The sequence below is a fragment of the Chiloscyllium plagiosum genome, chromosome 4, assembly GCF_004010195.1.
Source record: "Chiloscyllium plagiosum isolate BGI_BamShark_2017 chromosome 4, ASM401019v2, whole genome shotgun sequence".
In the NCBI taxonomy this organism is placed as follows: Eukaryota; Metazoa; Chordata; class Chondrichthyes; order Orectolobiformes; family Hemiscylliidae; genus Chiloscyllium; species Chiloscyllium plagiosum.
The window spans coordinates 38307668-38333526 of NC_057713.1; the positions used below are offsets into that span (position 1 = coordinate 38307668).

The 25859-nt window shown below is 39.9% G+C and overlaps 1 protein-coding gene across 9 annotated transcripts in view; it reads right to left on the reverse strand.

Moving 5' to 3' along the window:
• LOC122548968 (transmembrane protein 241-like) overlaps window positions 1-25859 on the reverse strand; it is a 120776-nt gene that overhangs the window by 71593 nt on the left and 23324 nt on the right. For all 9 annotated transcript variants that reach the window (XM_043688004.1, XM_043688012.1, XM_043688003.1 and 6 more), the window contains 4 exons: window positions 25633-25684; window positions 23434-23482; window positions 5873-5918; window positions 4259-4294 (listed from right to left, as the gene is read on the reverse strand). In XM_043688004.1, the coding sequence (XP_043543939.1) occupies window positions 4259-4294; window positions 5873-5918; window positions 23434-23482; window positions 25633-25684 (183 nt within the window). The remainder of the gene's footprint in view (window positions 1-4258; window positions 4295-5872; window positions 5919-23433; window positions 23483-25632; window positions 25685-25859) is intronic.

Sequence of the window (25859 nt, forward strand, 5' to 3'; positions counted from 1 at the left end):
CTCTGGCAGCTCATTCCATACATGTACCACCCTCTGCATGATAAAGTTGCCCCTTACATCTTTCCCCTCTCACCCTAAACCTTTGCCCTCTAGTTCTGGAATCATCCACCCCAGGGAAAATACCTTGTCTCCTTACTCTATCCACGTCCCTCATGATTTTATAAACCTCGATAAAGGTCACCCCCTCAGCCTCCAACGCTCCAGGGAAAACAGTCCCAGGCTATTCAACCTCTCCCTATAGCTCAAATCCTCCAACCGTGGCATCATCTTTGTAAATCTTTTCTGAACCCTTTCAAGTTTCACAAGATCTTTCCGATATGGAAGGAGACCAGAAATGCACGCAATATTCCAACAGTGGTCTAACCAATGTCCTGTACAGCCGCAACATGACCTCCCAACTCCTGTACTCAATACTCTGACCAACAAAGGAAAGGATGCCCAATGAATTGAAGATTGATCAGATTTAACACCTCTCCAGGGTATCTAAATTCAGTGAGGAAGGAATGGGAATGTATTTTGTCCTTTTATTAAAATTGTCACAAAGCTATAATGGCCAAAAGAAACATGGATGTGTTTATCAGTGTGGTTGGTCAGGAAAGCACTGGAGTAACCCTTGCTGATGAACAACTTGCTAACAATGGACTGAATCTTATGTTTTTTGACTAAGTGTGAGCAGTGTTAAGATTTTTGGAGGGATTTCTGCCATGTGGCCAAGTGGGTTTGCTTGCAATATCTTATCAAACTTACCTCAATAACTAGCTTCCTCATTCCTAGGGCAATCATGTTCCAATATGGTTCCATCTTGTCACCCGCTGCTGCCTGATCAACTGACTGATGTCGTCCAAGCCAGGGGTGTTTTCGTAGGCCACCCCCGACTTACTGTGACCTAAACAAAGGCAAACCCTCTCCCACCCCCATCTTGATTTTACAGAGGCCTGATACCACCAATGGCAAGCTTCTGGCTTTGTGTCAGCACTAAGCTACATGGCAAGATAAAAATAACATGAATCTGATATTTCTGGTTAAGTGACAAAGCACAAAAAGCAAGGCAAGTCAACGCAAGGCAGGGATGCTATGAGGTAGGCTCAGAGTGCGGTGAGCACTATAACAGTGAGCAAACAGCTTGGAGATGCAGTCAGGTCTAGTTCATGTGTCCTTGCTGCAGCATTACCATGATAGTTGTTGGTGCTGCCTAAGGTCCAGCACTGAAGCGCAAAACCATCCTGAACACGGATCAGAGATTTGCTGTATGGGCTTTTAGGGGCTGGCACATAGTGGCACTGAGACGTTGGTGCCATGTCCAAAACGGAAGCCCTTTGGAGCAAGCCGCAAACTGAATTTGTCAGGTACCCAATCTGATTTCCATGTCGGGGTTTCTCGACATCCAGCTTGTTTGCATAGATAGAAATCTGAATATTAGCAAGGTCAGCTGCAGCATTAATAAAAGTGCTTAGCAAGTCATAATCTCCCTTACTTAGCAATTTGCTGTGGCCAAGTGAGAAACTTGCCACACTGCTCGTGCAAAGATGCAGTAAGATGCTCCTGATTGTGAGCTAGGCCTCACTGGACTTCTCATCCAATTTTGCCACAAATCTCCCCAAACATCTCCCTAGGTCTCTCAGACTCCTATACGATTTGACCCAATGACACAGTTGAGACAGAACTTAAGAATAACTACGTTATTTCCAGAAGTTTATCAGCAAAAATGTAGATATCTGAAAAAGGGACAGTACCGGACTTTTCTACAGGAAAAGACTTGGTATTTGATCAACGAGACAGAGCTTTGAAGCTTGATCAAAATTGTGAAAATCTCAACAGCGTCCTTACTGGTTGAATTTACTGACAGAATTCCCAGAGATTAGGTGCCCACCTGGAAGTCTAAAGTTTCTCAAACAAGGGGAGCAGCAGATAATGAATAATGCCACAAATACATCTTCATTCCCAAACCCCTACAGAAATTGAAGAAATAAGAGAAATGACATTGAACAGTACATCAATTATTTTAAGTGGGACAGCAGAACTGAAAAGACAGACTTTTCTCAGAAGAGTGTGGAAAAATACAGTTTGGGAGGTGAAGATGACTCAGAGATCAATATGTGTCTTTTGCCATACGACAAGGAATGTGAAGGCTGGAAGCTGAATGCTAAGTCAGTAGTTTTGGTGGAAGAATAGAGCATTTTTCCAGAAAATTCTGCACAAACGATTAAACTTGGAACAAAATAACGAATGTATTCATCGTGGATATAAACCTGAACACAAGTACAAAGGAACCTCAATTATCCAAAGGACACAGGTGGGGAGTATTTCGTTTGGTTAATCAAATTCCGTTTAACAGTTTAGCCAAGCTTCGGGACCTTGTGATCTTGCTGGATAATCTGATATTCGGATAATCGAGGTTCCTCTGTAATGGGAATTTTGTATTTGAAGGTGCTTTAGTCAATGGGTCTGTTATTACTGGGGAGTAATGCTGGAGCTGTTGACTAATGATGAAGACTTCACATTAGGGAATGCCCTGCAGGAGACAGTGCATTGCCATCTACAGGGATGGCAGGCAAGTCCACTGAAGTAGGGATGGTAGGCAAGTCCAAAGGAAATTAAACAAAGAACTGTGGATGCTGGAGATCTGAAACAAACAAGAACAGAAATTGCTGGAGAAGCTCAACTGGATTGGTAGCATCTGTACACAGAACAGAGTGTTAAACCCAGTGACCCTTCTTTAGAACACTGACTCAACTGTTCTAGTTCTATCTCATCACAAAATACACGCTTGAAATATTTAACTAAGCCCATCATTGACCCACAATTGTATGGTTAATCCAATTTTTTGGATGCAATGTTCCTCCAACATTTAACTAGCATGTGAAAATGTGTAATACATTTCTGCCCTAATCATAGCTTAGTTGCAGATTAATTACCAAATTCTTCAGAAATCACTGAACATTCATTTTAGAAACAGGTCATTGTACTGCAGCTAATGAAATTAGCTTCATGCTCCAAAAGGTTATCAGGCATTAATCATGCTTGATATGTTAAATGTTTTCCAATTAAGAACCCTCAGTTTTTCTTCTCCTTTATACTAATTTCCAATTGTACATACACTTCTGATCATTAAAATTCAAGCAAGCAGTAGGAATCAACTCACTGAGGGCCAATTCTGAATCGGGGGCACACTAGACACCTGTAATTTAAGGATCATATAACCAACTTCTAGACTATTCTGAGGTAATCTAATTAAACTTAAATGAGAGGCTGGCTATTGTAGGTCTCCATTTTCATTTTATTTCATATCCTGCTTTTTCTGGTTTTAAAATATGTAATTTAAAGTAATCATTACCAGTCATTGACTAATTGTATTATTAGACTGTGCTAGATAGACATTAAACAGTTACTGTAATGACACTGTAGTACCTTTGTTGCAAATGCCTGCTAGATAGAGACAATCCCAACATAGAGAGTATTGTACAGAATCAAATAGTGATCATTCAGTCAGCTATATACATGCCAGCTCTTTGCAACAGCAATTCATCTAGTCCTGACTTTTTCTTGTAGATCTTAGAAATATGGATAGAAAACAAAGGAACTGGAAGAGATAGACACAGGGATATACATAAACTATTAATGCTAGCAGTGATACAAATGACAAGGGAAGAAAACAGAAACATGTAATTATAAATTAACTTTTGTCTTTACAAACAAACTTGGAGTTTGTGGAGAGTTGTTAAAGAAAGATAGATGTTAAACACCAGGAAACCAGGTGATAAAGGTCAGAACAGAAACCAACCTTAACACTTTTTTTTTTAAAAGCAACTATTTATTTCCAGTGATACACAGTACAAACATGTACTTCCTTACCCAACAAGCAGCTTCAGCCTGTTCTTTTTTATGGGGTCACAGGTATATGTTCAGTTAATATGCACCATCTGTATACAACTGAATACAATCAACAAAACACTCAGAGGGGGCTCTTGCGGCACAGTGGTAATGTCTAGATTTCTGGATCAGGAGGACCTACATTCAAGTTCCACTTGCTTTCAGTGGTATGAGAGCAACTCTGAACAGGACGATCAGAAAAAATAAAAAAAAATCTCAGAGGTGAAGTTGGTGATGTCCATTTCAGCACTATGGTATGGAAAATGCATTCGAAAAATTCAGGCAGACAGAAAAACAAACTGAAGGTAGTATATTTTATTGGAATCTCAAGTCTTCTGATATAATACTGAACATAATCTAGATGTCTTTTGTAATCATTCATATTTACCTGTATAAGTAGTTTAGGAACTGCTCCTCAAGCTCGCTGAAAAAATAGAAAGAAAATCAATATATTTCTACTGTTAAAGCATTGATGATGAGGTTTCAGCACCCAAATGTATATAAAAGTGTGTGTTTCTGGAATGTAATAAGTGAGTAATGTTCCTTACCACCAATTAGTATATTTTCATTACATAACTCTTGAAGAGGTAACCCTCTTCCAGGGAAAGGATTGTGTTTGCTTACATGTCGTCATGGTAATGAATCAACATTCTTCACCATATCTAGTGATAAAAGAAACTGCGCAGTCACGAAGAACGGAGGAAAAACAAATTATTTTTCTGGTCAGATTGTGCATTATATCAAAACTTTGTACCACTAAACCTTACAGTGAAATGTAACTTCTGTGTTAATAAAAGATTTGAAGAAGTGCCATGAATAGGATAGCATGGATCCGAGCGCCAGCTTTATGAAGCCCTTCACTTTGTAAAGGGAAAGCCTCAATCAGCATCTTATGGTCTGTCAGTTGCTCAGTTTACCACAAAAGCTCAAGGTAAGGTTCACATATTTTCTCCTGAAAAGTAACCATTGCTCAATTATTTCCACAGATGACTTTACAGGTTGTTCTACTATAATGTGACAGTTGTGTTCCTCACGCTATGGAAAATCGCGCTGCAGAAGATTGCTAATAGAAAATCGCTATACCCGTTCAGTTGAAAGTTCGCATTACCCAAACAACGTCTACTTTTCTCTGAGCTTTGACAAAGGGTCAGTTAGATTTGAAACGTCAGCTCTTTTCTCTCCTTACAGATGCTGCCAGACCTGCTGAGATTTTCCAGCATTTTCTCTTTTGGTTTCAGATTTCAGCATCTGCAGTAATTTGCTTTTATCCACTTTTCTCCAATTGGGTTATGGCTAATTCGCACTGACGAAACAAGCGTTATAGCAGAATGACCTGTTCTGGTCCCAGCATGAATTGGCCTTTAAAAAAATGATAAGTAGCCCTTGCTCTGCTTTGGTAATGCCTCCTTATGAGAGAATGTTTCTGTACCTCTGGTCTCTTAGCCATCCAACCATTAATGAACCTCAACAGTGAGTGCTCCAGAGCTGGTCATCCAGTGAGGCACTAAACACTGTTCTCACCAGATGCCTATTCATTGCCGTGTTTCTGAATAAAAGCACAAATTTTTAACTTTTTGCAGAATATATTAAAAACAAGGCCAATGGAGCTGCAGCAACATTTGACTGAATACCATCACAAGTTTGTTATTATAATAAATTTTGGCAAGTGTTCAGAATGTCCAACTCAAAGCTGTCCAAGCAGGTGTTTGGAAAGCTAAAGAAAGCATTTCAAAAGCAATCCCAAAGGCCCCAGAAAGGATTCTGCCATTAACATTATGTTTTAATGTACCATTTCTGACCAAAATCCATCATCGAAAACAGTGTCAAGACCTTTCCGCAAACAAACACTGGGAGAGAACAGCAATGGAAGGAGATGGTAGGTGCTCAAACCAACAAGGCACCTACTTCAAGCAACGATCAAAGCCTCTACCATGGGACAACCTGCAAGGCTCAGTTAGGAATCACAGATGTGTGTGACAGTAATCGGCTGAACAACACTTACGTTAGTGAATACGACTTTGTTAGCTTCTGAAATACTTTGTATACACCTGTGGAAAGAATACACACATTATAATGCACTCTTGTTAATCTTACATTGTCACACTGAAGAAGAATTGACATTTGTACTTTATACCTGCCTGTACAGGTTACAAATTCTAGCCGAACAAAACTCTGCTCAGTTTAGTAAATTCATGTGAAGAATTTTAATAAACTGTGGACTTTAAATGGCAAGTCATAATTATTACTTTGAATATAACATGCCCAGGGTTGAACTTTCAGTTAACACATCCAAGCAAAGCTCCAATGTACCACGCACAAACAAAACAATAGCAGAAATTCTAAGCAGAAATACTCCATACTGCTGAGTGAGGGCTGCACCAGAAATTCTGTTCTTACAGTTACAAACATTCAATGATGCCAGTTGAAATAAAGCAAAGTTTTCCCAGATGCCCTGGTCCACATTTCATTACATCATTCATAACAGATATTGTTTTTTAAAAGAAGTATTTATATGCAAAGTGCTTTGAGATATTTGAGAGCTGTGGTTAAATACTGTTAAACTCAAAAAGAATAATAGGGTGGGATCCCAGGTACATAGTTCTAGATTGGAGGGGGAATACATTGGAGAAGGTTTGTAGGTAATGATGGTCACAGTTTAAATTGCTAATATGGAAGAGGAGATCTTTGGAAAAGCAAAGATGAAGCTTGAGTAATTGGAGAAAGATTGATGGTACTTTCTAGATCTAAAGTTTCATGCTCCTCCATGATACTGTTTCAAAACATTTAATCACCATTACACACGGACTCATCATGGCTATGGACAAAGTACAGGAATGGAACTAAACTGTGTTCCAAAATAAAGCATACTCCAGGAGGACATGGCAACCAATGTGGCAATATTTTTCCCTTAAAAGACTGCATGTTAGACTGTTAACTAGAGTCATAGAATTTTACAGCATGCTGCTGAGAATAAAAACCAAATTACTGAAGCTTTTTGTCTCACACTCACTGGGACAAATGCAAGAGTGTGCTTGGAAGTAGGAGGCAGAGGGTGATGGTGGAGGATTGCTTTTCAGCTTGGAGGCCTGTGACCAGCAATATGCCACAAGGATCGGTGCTGGGTCCACTGCTTTTCGTCATTTATATAAATGACTTGGAAGGAAATATAGGAGGCACGGTTAGTAAGTTTGCAGATGACAGCAAAATAGATGGTACAAAGAACAATGACCTTGATCAAATGGGCTAACGGACTGAGTATTGGCAGATGGAGGTTAATTTAACTAATTAAATGGGAGGTATTGCATTTTGGTAAGGCAAACCAGGGCAGGACTTATACAGTTAATGGTAGGGCCCTTGGTTGTGTTACTGAACAGAGACCTTGGGGTGCAGGTGCGTAGTTCCTTGAAAGTGGAGTCACAGGTAGACAGTGTGGTGAAGGTGGTACTTGGCATACTTGCCATCAATGGTCAGTACATTGAATATAGGAGTTGGGATGTCATGTTGTAGCTGTACAGGACATTGGGGAGGCCACTTTTAGAATACGGAGTACAAATCTGGTCGCCCTTCTACAGAGAAAATGTTGTTATACTTAAGGTACAGAAAAAATTTACAAAGGATGTTGAAAGGACTACAGGGTTTGAATTATAGGGAGAGGCAGAATACATTGGTGTTTTTTTTTCCCCTGGAGCGTTGGAGGTTGAGGGGTGGCCTTGCAGAAGTTTATCAAATCATGAGGGGCATGTGCACAGGGTGAGTCGCCAAGGTCTTTTCCCTGTCGTGGGGGAGTCTAAAACTAGAGGGCATAGGTTTAAGGTGAGAGGGGAAAGATTTGGAAAGAAACTGAGGGGTGATGCATGTATGGAATGAGTTGCTAGAGGAAGTGGTGGAGGCTGGTACAATTACAATATTTAAAAGACATCTGGATGGCTGTATGAATAGCAAGGGTTCAGAGGGATATAGGCCAAATGCTAGAAAATGGGACTAGATTAATTCAGAATATCTGGTTGGCATGGACGAGTTGGACTGAAGGGTCGGTTTCCGTTCTTTATGACTCTATTCAAATCTACACTGTGTGGAATGTTAAGTTAAATTTGTTTAAAATTGCCAAGTGTGTACAGTTCAGACAGGAAGACAAAGTTGGAAATACTCTCAGTAAAGGTGAGCTTAACACATTGTCAAAAACAAGTGAGATCCTGCTCTATTATGATGCGCAGTCCTGTACCTACTGCACGAGATTCTTATTCACTGTATCTACAAACCTGTTTGCGCATAACCAAATTGCCCAAAAGGTAAAGGATGTTTAAGCTACTTCCATCTGCTTCGGCTGAGATTTAATGAACTTAACAGTACATTACTATCAGATCAGGAGAAAAACGGGGATGATTTTGCTATAAGCACACCTGAAGGGCAACCTTTTCACACACAAGGTGGTTAGTGTGGGGAATGTACTGCCAGTGGAAATGGCAGCTGCTATATCTACAACATTTAAAAGACATTTGGACAGGTACAAGAATAGTCAAGGTTTAGAGGGATATGGGTCAAATGCAGGCAAACCTGGTCGGCAAAGACAAGTTGGACCAAAAGGGTTTGATGTTGTGCCGTATGACTTGATGGCTCCCTATGATAATGTCTCTCTCATAGAACCCACTGTGCACTGACTCCTGGGTCATTCCACTGACTGCATGAAATATAATGAAGCAAGCACAAATCACACAGCTAACTAAGCCTTTACTTTACCTTAAGCTACCTTTGGACAGACTTCCACAAGCAATGTACATGTCCCAACTTCCAGGTTTTTATTCATCTGGCCATTCGTCATTAGATAGGAGACAGTCTATTCAGCCATGGCAATGATTACAACGTCTGACTTCTCTCATCAAATGTCCACTCTCAAACAGACATCAATACACTCTGGTCAAAAAATGGGAACAGTTGCTAACACTTCCTCTTAGTCCAGAGTTACAGGTAATAAATAAAATACTGCACGAACCAAATCTACTTTCTCTGCATCACAATGGGCCAGGTTCAGGTACGTGGTGAAAGAATGTGGGGGTGGAGGGTGGGGAGACAACTTCCCAAAAAAAAGTTAAGTGGGCTCCACAGTTATCAATTTTCTCTGTTACAATGTGATTTTAAATTTTGTCATGTCTAGCAATAGTAAAAGGAGCAGGCAGTCTGACCAGTCAATATGAATGAAGAATTCTTACCAGACAGAAACACTTATTAAAAATAAGGTTGAAAGCTCAAATATTTAAAAAAAGCAAATAGCTTTTTTTAGTAATGGTATTTTTAAATGTTCTGCTGAAGAATGGCACATCTTACTTGGAAAGCTAGCTTCTTTGAGCAAGTGAGGATGTTCAGTAGTAATTATGACATTAGTACACAGTTACAAACTCAGGATGCACCTCTTTCAGCATGGCTTAACTTCTTTTATAGCAAGGATAATGTATAAAAAGCTGCAGTTTATAACAATTTGTTGATTGCACTGGTGAAGCATACAATCGAACAGCCCAGCATCACTGACAGTGAACAGCTGATTGCCACATACAGCTGAACAAAGGCAGATGTCTGAAGCTGCTTCCAATTTAACAAGCTAATAATGACGAGTACTGACAGTTATACCATTATCACAAGTGCAAATTGTGGCCATCTCAATCAGTGTATCAAAATTACATCGTTAGGAGTCTGACTTTGCTGCAAAAATGGGATATGATACAGATCCAATTACAACACTTAAAAGACATTTGGATAGGTACATGGATAGGTAAAGTTTAGAAAGACATGGGCCAAACGCAGGCAAAAAAGGACTCGTTCGGTTTAGGAAATGTGGTTGGCCTGGATGAGTTGGGCCGAAGGGTCCATTTCCATACTGTATGACTATAAAACCGATAATGGTGGAAGATCTTCAGCAATGACTAAACCTTCCTAATTATTGTTTTCTCAAATTTCCAATAAGTTTCTCAAGCCTCTCACCCTGACTCCACTTGGAAACAACTGGTCATCTCCACAGCCTTACCATTTGCCCGGAAGCGATGAATTCTACTGTAGCTCGTTTCTTTCCTGCTACATCATTCCCCTTCACCCATCACAAATTTTATTTGGACTTGAAAAGTGGAAGGCAAGACTACAAACTTAAAAATTGCTTTTCCCTACCCCCAACCTCTGCCCCTCAAGTCGATGACAAACCTGATCCCTTTAAAAGTGGCTCCACATTTATCAGATTTCACTGGGACCTTGTTTAAGTAACAACTGGATGTAGACCCGGCACATTTGGTTGAATTGTACTACTGATTTTATCTTAAATCAAGGTGCTCACTTATTAAATTAAAACCAAGATCTTGAGAAACTGCTGAGTTTTAAAGAATTCCATGGTGACAACACACACTTCACTTGGCCAGTTTCCAGGAGTAATCTACTTTGGGGGCGGCACGGTGGTTCGCACTGTTGCCTCACAGCGCCATAGACCCGGTTTCCTCCCACAGTCCAAAGATGTGCGGGTCAGGTGAATTGGCCATGCTAAATTGCCCATAGTGCAAGGTGCATTAGTCAGAGGGAAATGTGTCTGGGTGGGTTACTCTTCCAAGGGTCTGTGTGGACTTGTTGGGCCGAAAGGCCTGTTTCCGCACGTTAGGGAATCTGATCTTATCTAACAACTTCAAAGTAGATTGCCCAGTCACCATCACAAGCTGTAGAAAATGCAATGATTAATCATCTAGATTTTCAGATCATCATAAAACTGATTTTGCCAGTAATTATTCAAGAGCTGCTTTGAGCTTTAAATCCTCATGGAGGACTTCTTTTCCTTTCTCTCCTGCATTAACTTATGACAGCATCCAGCCTTACAAATAGCAGCTTTTGAATAATGGCTCTCACCACTGAGTAGAAATTGCGCTGCTCAAGGCTTAGGCTTTATATTAACCTTGAAGCAATAAAAGGGAATTACTGTCAGAGACTAGGCATTGAAAAATTGCGCACATTGACTAAGTGTCTGGTTTCTGAAGATTTTCTGGAAGGTGCCGATGGAACATGATTTGCAGAGCTTCATCACTTTCCTTATTGAGACAGGGAATGCTAACAGGTCATTTGATCATGGCCAGATGAGGACTCCTTGCTGCTTGGTATAATAGATCCCATGACAATATTTCAAAACTTATCTCAGTGTCCTCGCCAATACTTGGCTTGTTTTAGTGACGTCAATTGAGGGATAAATAGTCACCACTATATTACTACACTGGGTTCTTGCGGTCACAAATTGGTGGCCGCGCTTCCCATGTTGTGTGACAAAGCTTCAAAAACACAGCATTGTCTATAGTCAGACTCGACAGACACTGCATGATTTCAAGCCTTTCGTTGTTTTCTTCTTACAAAGTTTACTGTTCAACAACTGGTGCTAATGCCAACGATGGTGGCCTTTAGTCATCTGGTTGAGATCAAACACAGACTAACATCATTTAAAGCTGGAGGCTTCCCAGTTCCTTCTGCTCAGCAGCACACTGTGCAGTGTATTTAATCTGCAACATCAGGAGAGTTGCTGCAATACACTGTGACTTTAGCATCTAGTAATACAAGACCTAAAACTGTTTACCAAGTTGAATAATGCTTCCTACCAAATGATAGAACTTGTGCAGCTCAGGTCTAAGGCTATATATTAATGCAGTGTCAGACTAGATATTGAAAAATTGTGTAGAGTTCACATAGGCACAAAATAGATGGTAGGCCATGTTGGCCCTTGGGTCTGGTACTTGCCACTTGGTAAGATCATGGCTGATCTGACTGGGGGAGATGAGAAGTACAGGTCCAATAACCTGACTCTCATCAGTCAAACTCTATACAATGCCAGAGTAAAAATATTCAAAGATAAGGCCCCCACTGCTCCTCAGAAAGAGTTTTTCACCTACAAATAACTGAGGAATTTCTCCCCATACTGATCTCAAATGGGAGACCGTATCTACTCAGTATCTGATGTGATCAACTCTCATTCATCTAAAGCCCAATGAGTACAGGACCAATCTGCCTAAACATTCAGTTGAGTGAATCTTTCAAAATTGCTTCTATTGCAATTTCAAACTGTCTTAAATAAAGTGACAAGAACGATATATAATGCTTCAGATGTAGTTTCGCTAACATACTATACAGCTTTTGCAAAGATTCCTTACTTTTATATTTGACTCCTCTTGCATTAAGCAACATCCCAGTTAGATACTGTACCTTCTTGTGAACACTTTTTGTGATTCATGTATCAGAACACCACTCCTCTGTGCAACAAAGTCCTATCATCTCTCTCCATCAAAATAGTGCCAAAGTGGACACATTCATATTTTCACGCAATATACTGTCACATTTTTTTCCCCATTCATTTAACTTTGGTTTCTTTTTGCACAATCCTAATGTCCATTTGACAACTTATATCCCTATCTATTCTTTGTGTCATCAAATTTAGCTACCATACATTATGTGCCTTCATTAAGTCATTAATGTATGTTGTTAGTCATTGAGATCTCAGCACTGATTTCTGTGGCACTTCACTAGTTGTACCTTTGCGGAGTTGAAAATGGTTTAGTTAGCTTTTTACTGTTTCCTGTTAGCTAACCAAACCTATTATTGCTAATACGTTCAAAACAGAAATTGCTGATGCTGCCAGATCTGCTCAGTTTTCCGAGCGAGTTCTGCTTTTGTTTCTGATTTCCAGCATCTGTAGTTTTTTTTTGTTTCGTGTTACAAGTTAATAACCTGCCACCTACACATGGAACTCACTTTGTGTCACAATCTTTGTCAAATGCTTCAGCATTCATATCTCATGATTCCCCTTATCCTTATTGCCTGTTACTGCCTTAAAAAGGAGTCTAATAAATTAGTGGAACACGATTTCCCTTACACAACACAAAGTCGACTCTACCTAATTGCATCACAATTTTCTACATTCACTACAGTTTCCTTCTTTATATTTCCTTCCTCGAATTCTTTCATCGGGTAGTTCTGAAGGAGGATCAGTTGATCTGTCCCCAATCGAGCCCAGGTTTCCCTCCTCCAGTTGAGCCCAGGACCTGCTTGTTTAACTGAACCGCAGTCCAGCTCCTTTTAACTCAATCAAAACATTGCAATGGAGTATGAAATCTGAAGAGTTCCTTAAGATGCTGTCAAAACCTGACCAGGGAGTTGAGAGGTTCCTTGTCAGAACTTAATTTTACTCCCAACAAAGGCAATGACAATTTTCTTTATTGGTTCCCACTTGAAGAAACAAAGGCTTGTTCTTCACTATCATGTACCTGCTGCCTATCTAATAGGGTAGCTTGCAGTTTTTAGCAGATCCATGCCTTCGAATTTCTTCCTATTTTTAAGACATTATCATAGAAGTATAAAAGGCACAGGAGGCGGCCATTTAGACAATCACGTCTGCACCAGCTCTTCAAATCAGCGTTGTTACCTCGTGTCAAACTCCTCCTTATTCCCCATCCCCTCACACATTATTTCCATCCAACCCTGCTGAATGCTTCAAATGAACTCGCCTCCATTACATTGCCAAGCAGTGCATTCCATTACATAACTATTTCTTCAGTTTTTTTTAAAAACCCCCTCGCATTAGTTTCTTTAGCAAATCACATTAAATCTGTTCACTCTGGCTCTTGATCCTTTTTCAAAATGGAAAGGTTTCCACCTATCTATTCAAAACCTCTGTCAGATCACCTCTCAGCCACCTTCTCTCCAAGGAGAACACACCCAACTTCTTCAATCTTTCCTCCAAACTGAAGCTCCAGATCTCTGAAACCAATCTTGGAAATTGTTCCTGTAATTTCTCCAATGCATTCACATCCTTCTTATAATATGATGCCCTTAAGTGTAAACAATGCTCCAGCAGAGGTTTAACAAGCATTTTATACAAGTTCAACATCACCTCTTTGCTTTTGTATTCCATGCCTCAATTAGTAAAGTCAAGGACCCAGTACACTTTGTTGAATGCTCTCTCCACCTATTCTGCCACCTTCAATGGTCTGTGCATCATAAACCCAGGTGGCTGTGTTCCTGCACCCAATAGAACTCCTTATTTCATATCATTTTTCAATGTCCCTCTGACTAAAGTGCATCACGTCTCTGTATTGAACCCAGTCTGCCACCTAATCGCCCACTCCACCAACTTGTCAAAGTGCTTTCTGGAGTTCTGCACTTGACTCTCTCACAGTTCACAATTCTTTGAAGTTTTGTCATCTGCAAACTTTGAAATTGCCCTGTGCATGCATTGATCCAGATCATTATTATATATCAGAAAAAGCAAAGGCCCCGATACTGACCCCTGGTATACTCCACTACAAACCTTCCATCAGCTTGAAAAATATCCATTGACTAATACTCGCTTATTTCCTATCACTTAGCCAATTTCGTATCCATGTTGGTACTGTCCATTCACACCATGACCTACAACTTTCCTCACAGGTCTGTTGTGTGGCACTGTATCAGATTCCTTCTGGAATCCATGTAGACCACATTAATAGTGTTACCCTCATTGACCCTTTCGGTTACCTCTTCAAAAAACTCCACCAAGTTAGTTAAATACAATTTCCACTTTATAAATCTGTGCTGACTTTTCCCAATTAGCACACATATTTTCATCTAACAAAATAGAACTATTCTATCGCAAAAATTGTTTCTAGAATCTTCCCCACCATTAAAGTTAAACTGACTGGTCTATAATTGCAGAGCTTACCTTTACAATTTTTCGTGAACAAGCCCTTAATGTTTGCCATTTTACAAACTTCTGGCATCTTCTCCAAGGACTAGGGAAGACTGAAAGATTGTAGCCAATGCCCCAGCAATTTCTATCATTCCTCCTTTCAAAATCTTCGGATACATCTCATCCGGAGCCAATGCTTTGTCAGCTTTAAGAAACAACAATCTACTCAACTTTTCTGTCCTATCAACGCTTAGCCCTTATAGTAACTGAGTTTCCACCTCTTCCAACATGGCTTGGATAGCACCCCCCTCTTTGGTAAAGACAGAAGCAAAATTTTCATTTAAATACTCAGCCTTCCCTGCTGCCTGTATGTGTAAATCTCTTTTTGGTCACTTCTTTACTATTTATATGTCTACAGAAGACTTTGGGACATTGCTTTTTTGAGTACCTGTCTTTTCTCATTATTCCTCTTTGCTTTTCTAATAAGTATATTTCTATACTTAACAATGCTTACTATTTACTATGAATAAACAGATTCTAGTTAAAAGGTAGACAATTATAAACCACTGATATATAATTCTACTAGTTAAAACACTAAATACTGAAGAAAACATCCTCTGACACAAATATTGAGATAAACACAATGAAAAACGGGTGCCAAGGGTGGCAGGAAAGAATGACAAGCATTTCATTTGTCCCTATCCTCACAGTTCACAGAAATGAACCTTTCGACTTGTCAGGACCTGCTGGTTTTGATCTTCTTCTGTTCCAGGCGCTTTGGACTTGCCTGGAGGTGGTCCTGGGACATGAATTACAAAATGTTAGTGTGCAGGTAACACAAGTAACTAAGGCAACAAGTGCAATGTTGTTGTTTATAGCAACAGCAGTAGAATATAAGAGTAGGTATGTCTTGTTAGAGTTGATTATGTATAGTTTTTATCTCCTTATGTAAGAACGGACACAATTACATTAGAAACAGGTACAGGAGGAGGTGGATCCCACTTGACCATTTTCTTTGATGTGGGACATTATCTTATGAGAAACATTTGGACAGTTTGATCTTGTATCCTTTGATATTTTGCCATTTGCAATTCAAAAAAGGTATTCTATCCTTACTGCATGAAGTTCTAAGACAGTGCATTATCAATATTCATATTTTGAAAGAGACACATTTTCTTCCTTCAACTCTCCCTAGGCAAAATGGCATTTTTCCCCTTTCTTCTTAATTCAACCTAACATTCTTCTCTACTCGTGTATCCTTGCATTTCTCTTCTCTTTCAATCTTGTGCTTGGTCTTCCCATCCCAATTCAAGTTGTCATTTTCTCTACATCCCCTCCAATCAACCCAGCAATGATATCTTGCTGTAGTCCAGTGTAATCTGACATACATTTTCCACTCACTTTACACAAGCTGTTCCTTTCACAGGAATATAGGGGTTGAAGAGATAGAAGTAATGCTCAAAGAAAAATGGATAGATCCGCACTGAGATTTTTTTCCCAGTAAACATTGATCGTGGGCTAGGCTTAGTGGTTGACTCAGTAAAACTCACCCAAAGAGAGCACAAATCTACTCACCAGACTTAGAATTTAAATAGGATTCACAGATCATCTTTAGCATGTGGAACATAACTAGACTATGAGACATGCTTGGAATTTTCAGACACAATGATTTACTTCCCTAATATTTACAGCTTGTGGAAATGAGAAATTTGGCACAGTAAGCAGTCATTGGCAATTGAGAAACTGGAATTGGTTCAAGGAAGGTCTCTGGAAAACTCATACTGCAAAATGCTTTGATCAGTAAATGTTACACATTAACATTCAAAAACTGAGCTGTCACAGATTGGTGTAAGGGATGCAAATGCTTTCAGTTGGGATCACTGTACAGAACCATCTCAAAATTCCTGAACTTTCAGCAAATAGCATATCCAATAGATCCCAAGAATAAGCTAGCGTTTGTCAGGTCTAAATGAATTTTTGACAGGCCAACTCTCAATGTCAAACCACTTCACTACCCATGAAAATTAACTTTCATAAGGGGAAGTCTCACTTGTCACATTTTAAATTATTGCTGAAGATTTAAAATAAAACCTAACTTCAAAACTTCTGAGTCATATTGTTCTTTTTCAATATGCTGTAGACGATTTGACATGGATTTAAATATTCAAAGTTAGACGTTTTCACATGGACTCAGGGAAGGGGTTGCTGAGGGAACGTGGAAGCCTTTTGCGTGCCAGGTGACTATCACTGCTTTGGAGGAGGTTTCCTAGACTCGGGTGATTATTTTTGATACCTTAAAGGGTTTTTGGTTAGTTTGCTCTTCCCAGCTATCAATCTTCACATAGATTGGTAATCACTTTTGCACCTCTGATGAGGAACAAGAGGACAAAACATGTTCAAAGATCCAGCTCACTACAGGGTATGGGCGACCCAAGGGCATGAGGACAGGTTTGGGTTTTTGCGTATAACCCAGTAGCAGTGCCTCAGGAGGCTCTGACTTTCCCATCAGGTGGTCACTGACATTTACGGCTTCCCAGAAGAAAGTCACCTTAACAGATGGTTACCAAGTTAAGTTACCAAGCACCAATCAAGGTCACCTATTCCCAGATTTCTTTTTTTTAAATCCTTTATAGTTCCTTTAATAAATCTGCAAGAAGTGCATTATCCCAGTGATCAACATCACATTGTCACTGATAAGGCCAAGGCAGTGCCCTCAGAATTGCTGCTCTATCCCAATTCCCACAGCACAGGGATTCATAAAACAAACATATAGCAGTTAAAACGTCCTCAGATAAACTAGGAGCAGTCACCAACTGATCAATATCCAGCTGATCTGCACTCACAGACACTTGGGATGTTACACAATACCTTCATTACAAATATCCACCTCAGAATGGAGTCAGTGGAGGTGCCCTGGAAATTAGGACATGTCATTGGTAAGATGCCCCTCGGAGGCCATCCAATTCCAGTACATCTTTCCTTAAAAATGGGAATGAAAAATAATGTCCGCAGTACTCCAGGAACAGTCTCAGGAACACCCTGTTGAGTTGTGACAAGCTTTCCCTATTTTTGAACTCCAGCCTCTAGAAATGAAGGCCAAAGCTCCATTTGGTGGACCAGCTTCATCTGTTTCATGCACAAATCTCCCAGATCCTGCTGTGTTGCAGCTTGTTTTGGAGTCTCTCTCCATTTAAACAATTGTTAGCTTCTGATTTTTCCAACCCAGGTGCATGACTTCCTAGTTCCCTACATTAAATGTCATTTGCCAAGCTTTTGCCCACACACTCAACCTATGCACCCTTGCAAATTCCTTACATCCTCATCATAGTTGCCCTCCTAACTATTTTTGTATAATCGGTAAAGTTAAATACATCACACACTGCCCCCTCTTCCAAGTCATTGGTATAGACTCAACAAAGACCCAGGAATTCAGACTCTGTTTTCAGCATTCTAATCAAACCTCAATGTATGTACTTTACCCAAATATCACAACCTCCTACCTTCTGCAATATAACCTTTGGTATGGCACCTTATCAAATGCCTTCTGAAAATTGAAATGCACTATATCTTAATGGGATTCAACCATGGTTACTTTATCCTTGGAGAACTCTAGCAAATTTGTCAATTTCACAAAACCATGTTGATTCTGTTTGATTGCATTAAGCTTTTCTAAATGGACAATTTCTTCCTTAATAATAGACTCTAGCATTTTCCCAATGACAAATAGTAAGCAAACTGGCCTATACGTTCCTGCTTTCTGTCTTCCTCTCTCCTTGAACAGGCTGTCACGGGTGACTTTCCAATCCACTGAAACCTTCCTACAATCCAGTGAGTTCTGGAATATTTCAACCAATGCTTCCACTACCTCTGCAGCCTCTTCCTTTAAAGCCGTTGGATGCAGACCATCAGATCCTGATGCTTTGTCTGCCTTCAGTCCAGGCAGTTTGTCAAATACTTTATCCCTTACAATAGAGACCATTACGAGACCTTTCCATTAGCACCTTGCTTATCTGATATATTTGAGATGCTTACAATGTCATCTACCATGAAAATTGGTTTAAATATTCCTGATGAAGGTCTTTTGCCCGAAATGAGATTATCTTGCTCCTCGGATGCTGCCTGACGTGCTGTGCTTTCCCAGCACCACTCTAATCTAGAGTCTGATTTCCAGCATCTGCAGCCCTCATTTTTGCTCCATTAAATTATGTTACCTACTCCCCATTATGAATTCCTCAGCCGCATCCTCCAAGTGTACCCCCCCTTACTTTAACTACTCTCTTTTTATATACTCCAAGCTCTTGCTGTGTGTCTTCTATTTCTTGCCAATTTACTTTCCAATTCATGTTATTCGATTTTTAAGCTTTTCAGTCATCTGCTGCCAGTTCCTAAATAAATTTTCAATTCTCTGGCCTAACAGAACTTTTGCCACTTTGTCTTTCTAATACAGTTTTTAAATTGGATACTTGCCTTGACTGCCTTTGTTAACCACAGGTGGTACATCCTTCATGGTCAGACAGAATGGAAATAGACACTTTGGTCCAACCAGTCTGTGCCGACCATAATCCCAAATTAAACTAGCCCCATCTGTCTGCGCTTGGCCTATAACCTTCTAAACATTTCTTATTCACATACTTATCTAAATGCCTTTTAAATGTTATAACTGTACCTGCAGGCAACACTTCCTCTGGAAGTTCATTCCACACATGAATCACCCTGTATAAAAATAATTGCTCCTAATGTCTGATTTTCAAATCTTTCTTCTTTCACCTTAAAAATATGTCCTCGAGTCTTGAAATCCCCTACTCTCAGGAAAAGACACCTGCCATTCACCTTATCTATAACCCCCCCATGATTTTATAAACCTCTATACGGTCACCCCTCAACCCCCTATTCGCCAGTGAAAGTAGTATCAGCCTATCCAGCCTCTCCTTATAACTCAAACCCTCCATTCCCAGCAACACCATGGTATATCTCTTCTGAACCCTTTCCAGCTTAATAATACCTTTCCTAAAACAGGGCAACTAGAACTGGACATAGCACTCCAGAAGAGGTCTCACCAATGCCCTGTATAACCTTAACATAATATCCCAACTCCGAAAATCAAAGGTGTTCTTAACCATCCTGATGGAAACTTAAAGAACTATGTATCTGAACTGTTAGGTCTCTCTGCCCACAACACTTCCTAAGGCCCTACTTTTAATTGTGTATGTCCTGCCCTTGTTTGTGTTACCAAAATTCAATCCCGTGCATCTATCCAAATTAAACTCCATCTGCCACTCCTCAGCCCATTGACCCAATTGATCAAAATCTCTTTGTAATCTTAGATAACCTTCTTTGCTGTGAACTATACCACCAATCTGAAGATCATCCGCAAACTTATTCATTACGCCTTTTATATTCTCATCTACATCATTTATATAAATATTAAACAAAAGTGGACCAACTCCCATCCGTGTGGAACACTGCTGGTCACAGGCCTCCAGTTTGAAAAAAATTAGCAAGTTACCAGGCCAGAGAGGCCGGGGAAAATTACTCCTATTCCTTTCGAGGAACCTGTCAACGTTCACCTGGAGCACTAGGACCCTGGCCTGCCACCAGCCGTTATCCCAACCTATTATCTCAGCCACTCCTAAACAGTAAACTCCCAGTCAGTCTCCTGTAACCCTCCCCAATTAAACACTAACTGAATCAAATGCCTGTCAGTCCCAGAAGGCTAAATGTAAAGCCTCAAACCGACCTCAACAAAATGGCTGGCCATACCAACCAGAGCCTTGTCTTCAAATCCTTCCATCTTAGTCCCATCTTGGTAGTTCCCCGAAGTATATCTGACCTGGACAAGGCCCATGTTAATAGAGTCAGGGTGCTTCCTCAGAGTGCATGCCCTCCACTGAGAGGGGCCTGTTGTCCTTTGTGGGAGATTAGGGAAAGCAAATGGAATTGACAAGATGAAAGGGCTCAAAATCAACACTGGGCATGTGTGTAATTTTCAATGCCTGCTAACATTAAGCCCACACGCGTGAGTGCTGTACAACACTGGCAAACTGGTACCTAATTACCAGGCAGCTGGGGACACCATTCCTCTATCAATGGTCAGTGTGACACCGCACTCCCGCTGCTGACCTCATCTGTCACTTCCACCTAGGCCTGCTCACTCTCAGAGGCTGCCTTCTTCCAGGTATCTGCTGGGAACAGAATCTCCCTGCGGGCCTTCACAGCATAGAATTCCCAAAACGGATTGCAGCCTGTTCACATCGACACTCCCATCTGCCAGGTGGCTGATTCAATTTTGACTCCGCAAGGCCTCCATTCAGACTCTGACTGGAGCCCATTAAACAGTGAAGCCGAAACAGATTGCTGCTGGTCTCCATCACATCCTCCCGCTCCAATCTGAAAGAACTATCTGGAAATCACATGCAAATACTGTGGCTGAATTTAAAAGCAAACATGAAAGCACTGTTGAAATGTTCAGGTCCCTCACACACCATTAGTACCCCTCACTCTGGGTGGGTATAACTGATAAACTTCAGCCTTGTCTTTCTTATCACGTTAATGGCTGATGAAAATTTGAGTACCCAATATTGGGGTACTTGGATGCAATTCTGTAAGGTTTTTAATGACATTTGGAGGGGGTTCATCTGAGCTAGGCAGTGCAGGTCAGATTGCATATATTTGGTGTTAGCCAGTATGACAGATTCAGTAATGTGACGGGCTACTGTCTGTTAACTAGCTCAATTTAAAAAGATTAATGCCACTGCTAACATATCACATGATGTAAAGTTGTATTTGCACACTGAACATTTATCTAACGTCACAAACTGTAAATTCTAGGCTGCAGTAAGTGTAATCCATGGAAAGATTTAATTAATCTCTGCTGCTATATAATGTGTTGGCTATTGCATTGTATTAGCAACGCAAATGCATCACTTCTAATTGAATTCAGTGATCTTGTAATTTTGTGCATTAACAGCAGAGGAAATTTTAAAAATTAGCAATGTTGCTGGATCATCTATAAAACCTAACTAGCTCTTTATGGTCTTTTCTGGAAGGGAAGCACAACAGCTGTATCTGGCTCCAACACAATCCAGACTACATTCTTGATTCTTAATGCTCTCTGAAGTGGTTCAAACATGTCACTCAAGATTTGTATGGCACAGGAGGTGGTCACTTGGTCCACTGTGCCTGACCTACATCTTGGCAACAACTATCCAATTCGTCCCACTCTCTGGCTCTTTCTCCATAAATGATTATTTTTCAAGTAGGTAAGAAATCTCTTTTGAAACCTTACTATTATACCATTTTCCATCACCTGTTCAGGAAATGCGTACATTGGGAGAAACAAAATCTCATTACCTCCCCACAGTCGGCGCCCTCTGCTTAATTTCAAAAATACTTTATTCATAAAAATATCCTTATACACACAGTCATTGAAACAGCTCAGTTCTGTCCAGTAGCATAACAAACAAACATTGGAGTTAGACTCTATCCAGGAAACAACCCAAAGGCATTTCTTACTTGTACACGACTATATTTGCATACATTTGTGGCATCGGGAGGGTCCAATAAATGAAAGGATCCCCATTTAAATTTTGGCAGAAAGACGTTAAATGGTGGTGCTAACCCACTCAGCGCCTTGGTGGCAGTTGCCCCAAGCTTTAGCATTTACTGTCTCTCCTGTCGGTATAAACCGAGGAGGGAACTGTTTGCACTCAGCTGTTAAGCAGAAGAACTTACCCAGAAGGCACTGCTTCCTTCTGAGAGTCACTAGACTTGAGCAATTTACCAATATAGCCTAAATCCCCAGAAGAAATAGTCGTAAAAGCAGAAAAAATTTGGAGCATGGATCACAGGAAGATATAGTGTTAGTTGATTCAAATATGTAAAAATATTGCAACAATTAACATTGTAAATCTGTCAAAAATGTCAGGGGGGGGGGGAAACTGACCTAGACTCTCCTTCGTGGCATGAGATTCAACAGTAAGATTGTGCGTTAGCGTGCTTGAAACAATTCTAACAGATTATGCATTTTAATAGAGTTGTTCATACAGTTTTTTTTAAAAAGTGCAAAACACATATTACAGGTATAATTATACAGTTCAGTAATGCTATATTCGATTGTTCATTTACCAACAGGATTGAAAACAAGATCACAGTGACTTCATGCAAAAGAAAACAAACAATCTGATAATGCTATGCTACAGAATTTGACCAGAAATGCAGTGCCCATAGCTCCTTCTGAGAGATCAGATGAAAATACTTCATTCACTGTTTTCCATGAAAAGATTACTCTCAGTCCAGAACAACATATGTATGTTCTTTTGGCAAATTAATATTGTATTTCAAAGCTTTAATTAATTTCAAGAAATAAAAGTCAATATTTTGGCATCCAGCAGATTAGCAGGTACGATCATTACCAGATTTAAGATCATAATCTAATTGCCATCAGAGCAACTGGACCAACACAAATAGATCTTAAAGTCCCTGAGCTGGGAGATGGTGGAGGTGAAGAAAATGGAAAGAAGAAAAATTGGCTAGACGTTAGAACTTGTCAAAAGACATTCAAGGACGTGACTCTATGATTGCAACTGCAGAGTACATTTGTGCAGATTTCAAGTGAGTAGGACTGTGTTTGGCTCCCCCTATGGTAAAAGAGCTTACTGAGAGTGGACAGAAATTTAGACAAGGTACAGAAGTGCTGCCTGCACCTGTGGGCTTGTACGTAACAACCAGTGGTGACTTCATAAAGAAATCAGCAAAATAAAGATACCAAACTCAAACTCGGATGTAAAGCAATGCTATATATCTGCATTTTTTTGAAAAATTAGACTAGAAGAATAGAACATAGGTCTTAACTTCTTGAAGAAAGCACTATAAGGACACAGTAAAATAATTTCACTCACCAACGCAGAGAATGTGTATCATTGCCCAGATATAGCCTCCTGGGTCAAACTGAAACACAGGAAGTTTTTTTAGGTTAAGAAAATACACACTCATTGCTTCGTAGCTCCCCTACATGGAGATTCAAGAGAACTGCAGAAGTAAATTATATAAAACAAACTGGAAATATTGATAACATGTACAGTCTACTCACTTCTCAGAACAACACACAAATGAATATAACAGAGTAAGGAAAAAGTTATTAGAACCAGCCATCCCATCCTTTTCTTGATAAATCAGTCCTGCTTACCTTCTGGCTGCAACTCAGTTAAACTACATAAATTGGTCTAAAACATGAGCACTGTTAACATACAGATTTATCAGAGTGACCACAGGTCAGTAATCTCTCTTTACAAGGGCTCATAAACACTTAGGAGATATTCCAACAGATGGTTACATAAGAAATAATCAAGATCAATTATTAGTTTCATCAGATTATAGTACATTTTCCACATGGAACCATTTTCAGGACATTTAAATACAAAATACTCTGTAATGGATTCAATCAAAATACTTCAACAATATCAGCTAACAAATCTGAAATCAACAGATATTGTCAAGCCAATGACTGGAAACAGAAAGTGAACGCTAAGTATTAACGCAAACCCCACAGGCACAGCAACTGACTGCAAGTGGATGTAAATTATTACATCATGTACAATTGTAACCACAAGCCAGAGACCAGAGATCCTGGAGAAAGATATATTTATGAAGCTCCCCAGTAAAGTTCCTGCTTTATCTTACAAAGTTAGAATTTGCTACCCCAACCAGGATTCGGTTTGGAGGTTTTTCTAGATTAATGACTAACACTAATAAATAATAAAAAAAATCATATTGCACTGAAACACCTGCAAGCAGAACCAAATTAATGTGAAACTTGAATAAGGTAGTGACCTTTTTCTACATAATTAGATCATTAAAAGAAAGGTGCATACAGGCAAGGAACTGCACTGTTGAATCAAACAGTCTTGGATTCCAGCCAATCAATCTGAGCTGGTGGCAATGGGTCTCTGCAAGGGGAAAAGAAAACTGAGCAACACTCTCACTCCCACCAAAGGACGTACGTAAGAAATGTAAGCACAGGCTTGGAAGCAGGCCATTGTCACCCAGGAAGCAGCTTGTAGCACTGGATAACATGAATTTATGGCACTTTAATCTCATACTATGCACAAATAATTATAAGCCATGGTCTTCTCAGCATTTGATTAGAATAATCTTGGCATAAAAGACTCTGTAATTAGTGTGTCAGTGCATAGGCTTGCTATTCCTGAAGTAATAAGATATGCTGCTTTAAAATAATTCCCCGCACAACGTGCTTCTAGCAGAATGCCTCACTGGGTTGTTCTGTTGCACTGGGTGGGGGATGGCAGAAAAGATGACAGAAAGTATACCTTGTGTCAGAAGTTGGTTCAAAACTATGGTGTAATTAATTCAGAGAGTATAGAAATTAATATTAATTCATTACAAACTTGACTGTATCTTAATTCTGCTTCTGTGTTGTTTGGAGTCAAGGTCATAAAAGGGTATTATCTCCCACTGGGATATCACAGTTCATAGGATTTGGTGCTAACATGGGAATTTTTGTTTCAATTGTCGGGAAATATAGATCATTAGATGTGCTGCACCCTCCAGTGCTAGAAAAGAGTTTATTCTTCCATGTATGGTGGATCCTGGGAACAGGGATGATCAGTGGTCAGCTCTGGGAGCCTTACTTATCGGTAAACTTCTCTGCCCCTTCCACTATCTGAAAGCATCTCAAACTTTTAACCCAGCCCTCATGAACTTTCAATCAAGCCTTTCTAAACAGATTTTTAAAAAGTTTTCTTAAGAAGTTGATGTAGTTTTGCTCAAGAGTCAAGGGACTTTTGACCTCCAAAGCGTTCAGGAAACTTTTCTGTTTAAAACAAAAGAGCAGAGTGAGCTGTCCTCATCCAGGAGTGTCTAATGACATGGTGTTGAGAGGCTTGGCTTTTCTGTTTATGTCTTTTAAAGAAAGAGTAAGAGCTGATGGGGGAAGGGGGTCATTGGCAGAAATCATATACACACACTCCACCCTGACCCACCAGTGACCAACACCTACATTCTGTGAAGAAACAATAAAATGCATTAAGGATATCAAATTATCAAACAAATAGTTCATAGGACAGATGTCACTCACTTACCGGAGAGTCATTGTATGCCAAAATGACAGCAGATAAAGGAAACATAAACATACTGAAAGAGAAGCATCCAGATACAAAATTAGTAAGCTCCAGTCATGTTTTACCTTATAAACATTCCTTAGCAATGGAATTCTGCACTGCTTTCATGGTATAACTAAGATTAAAGTATGCATTCAGCATAAATGCCACTTGATCCAAACTTGCTCCATCATTTGTTAACCTCAGTA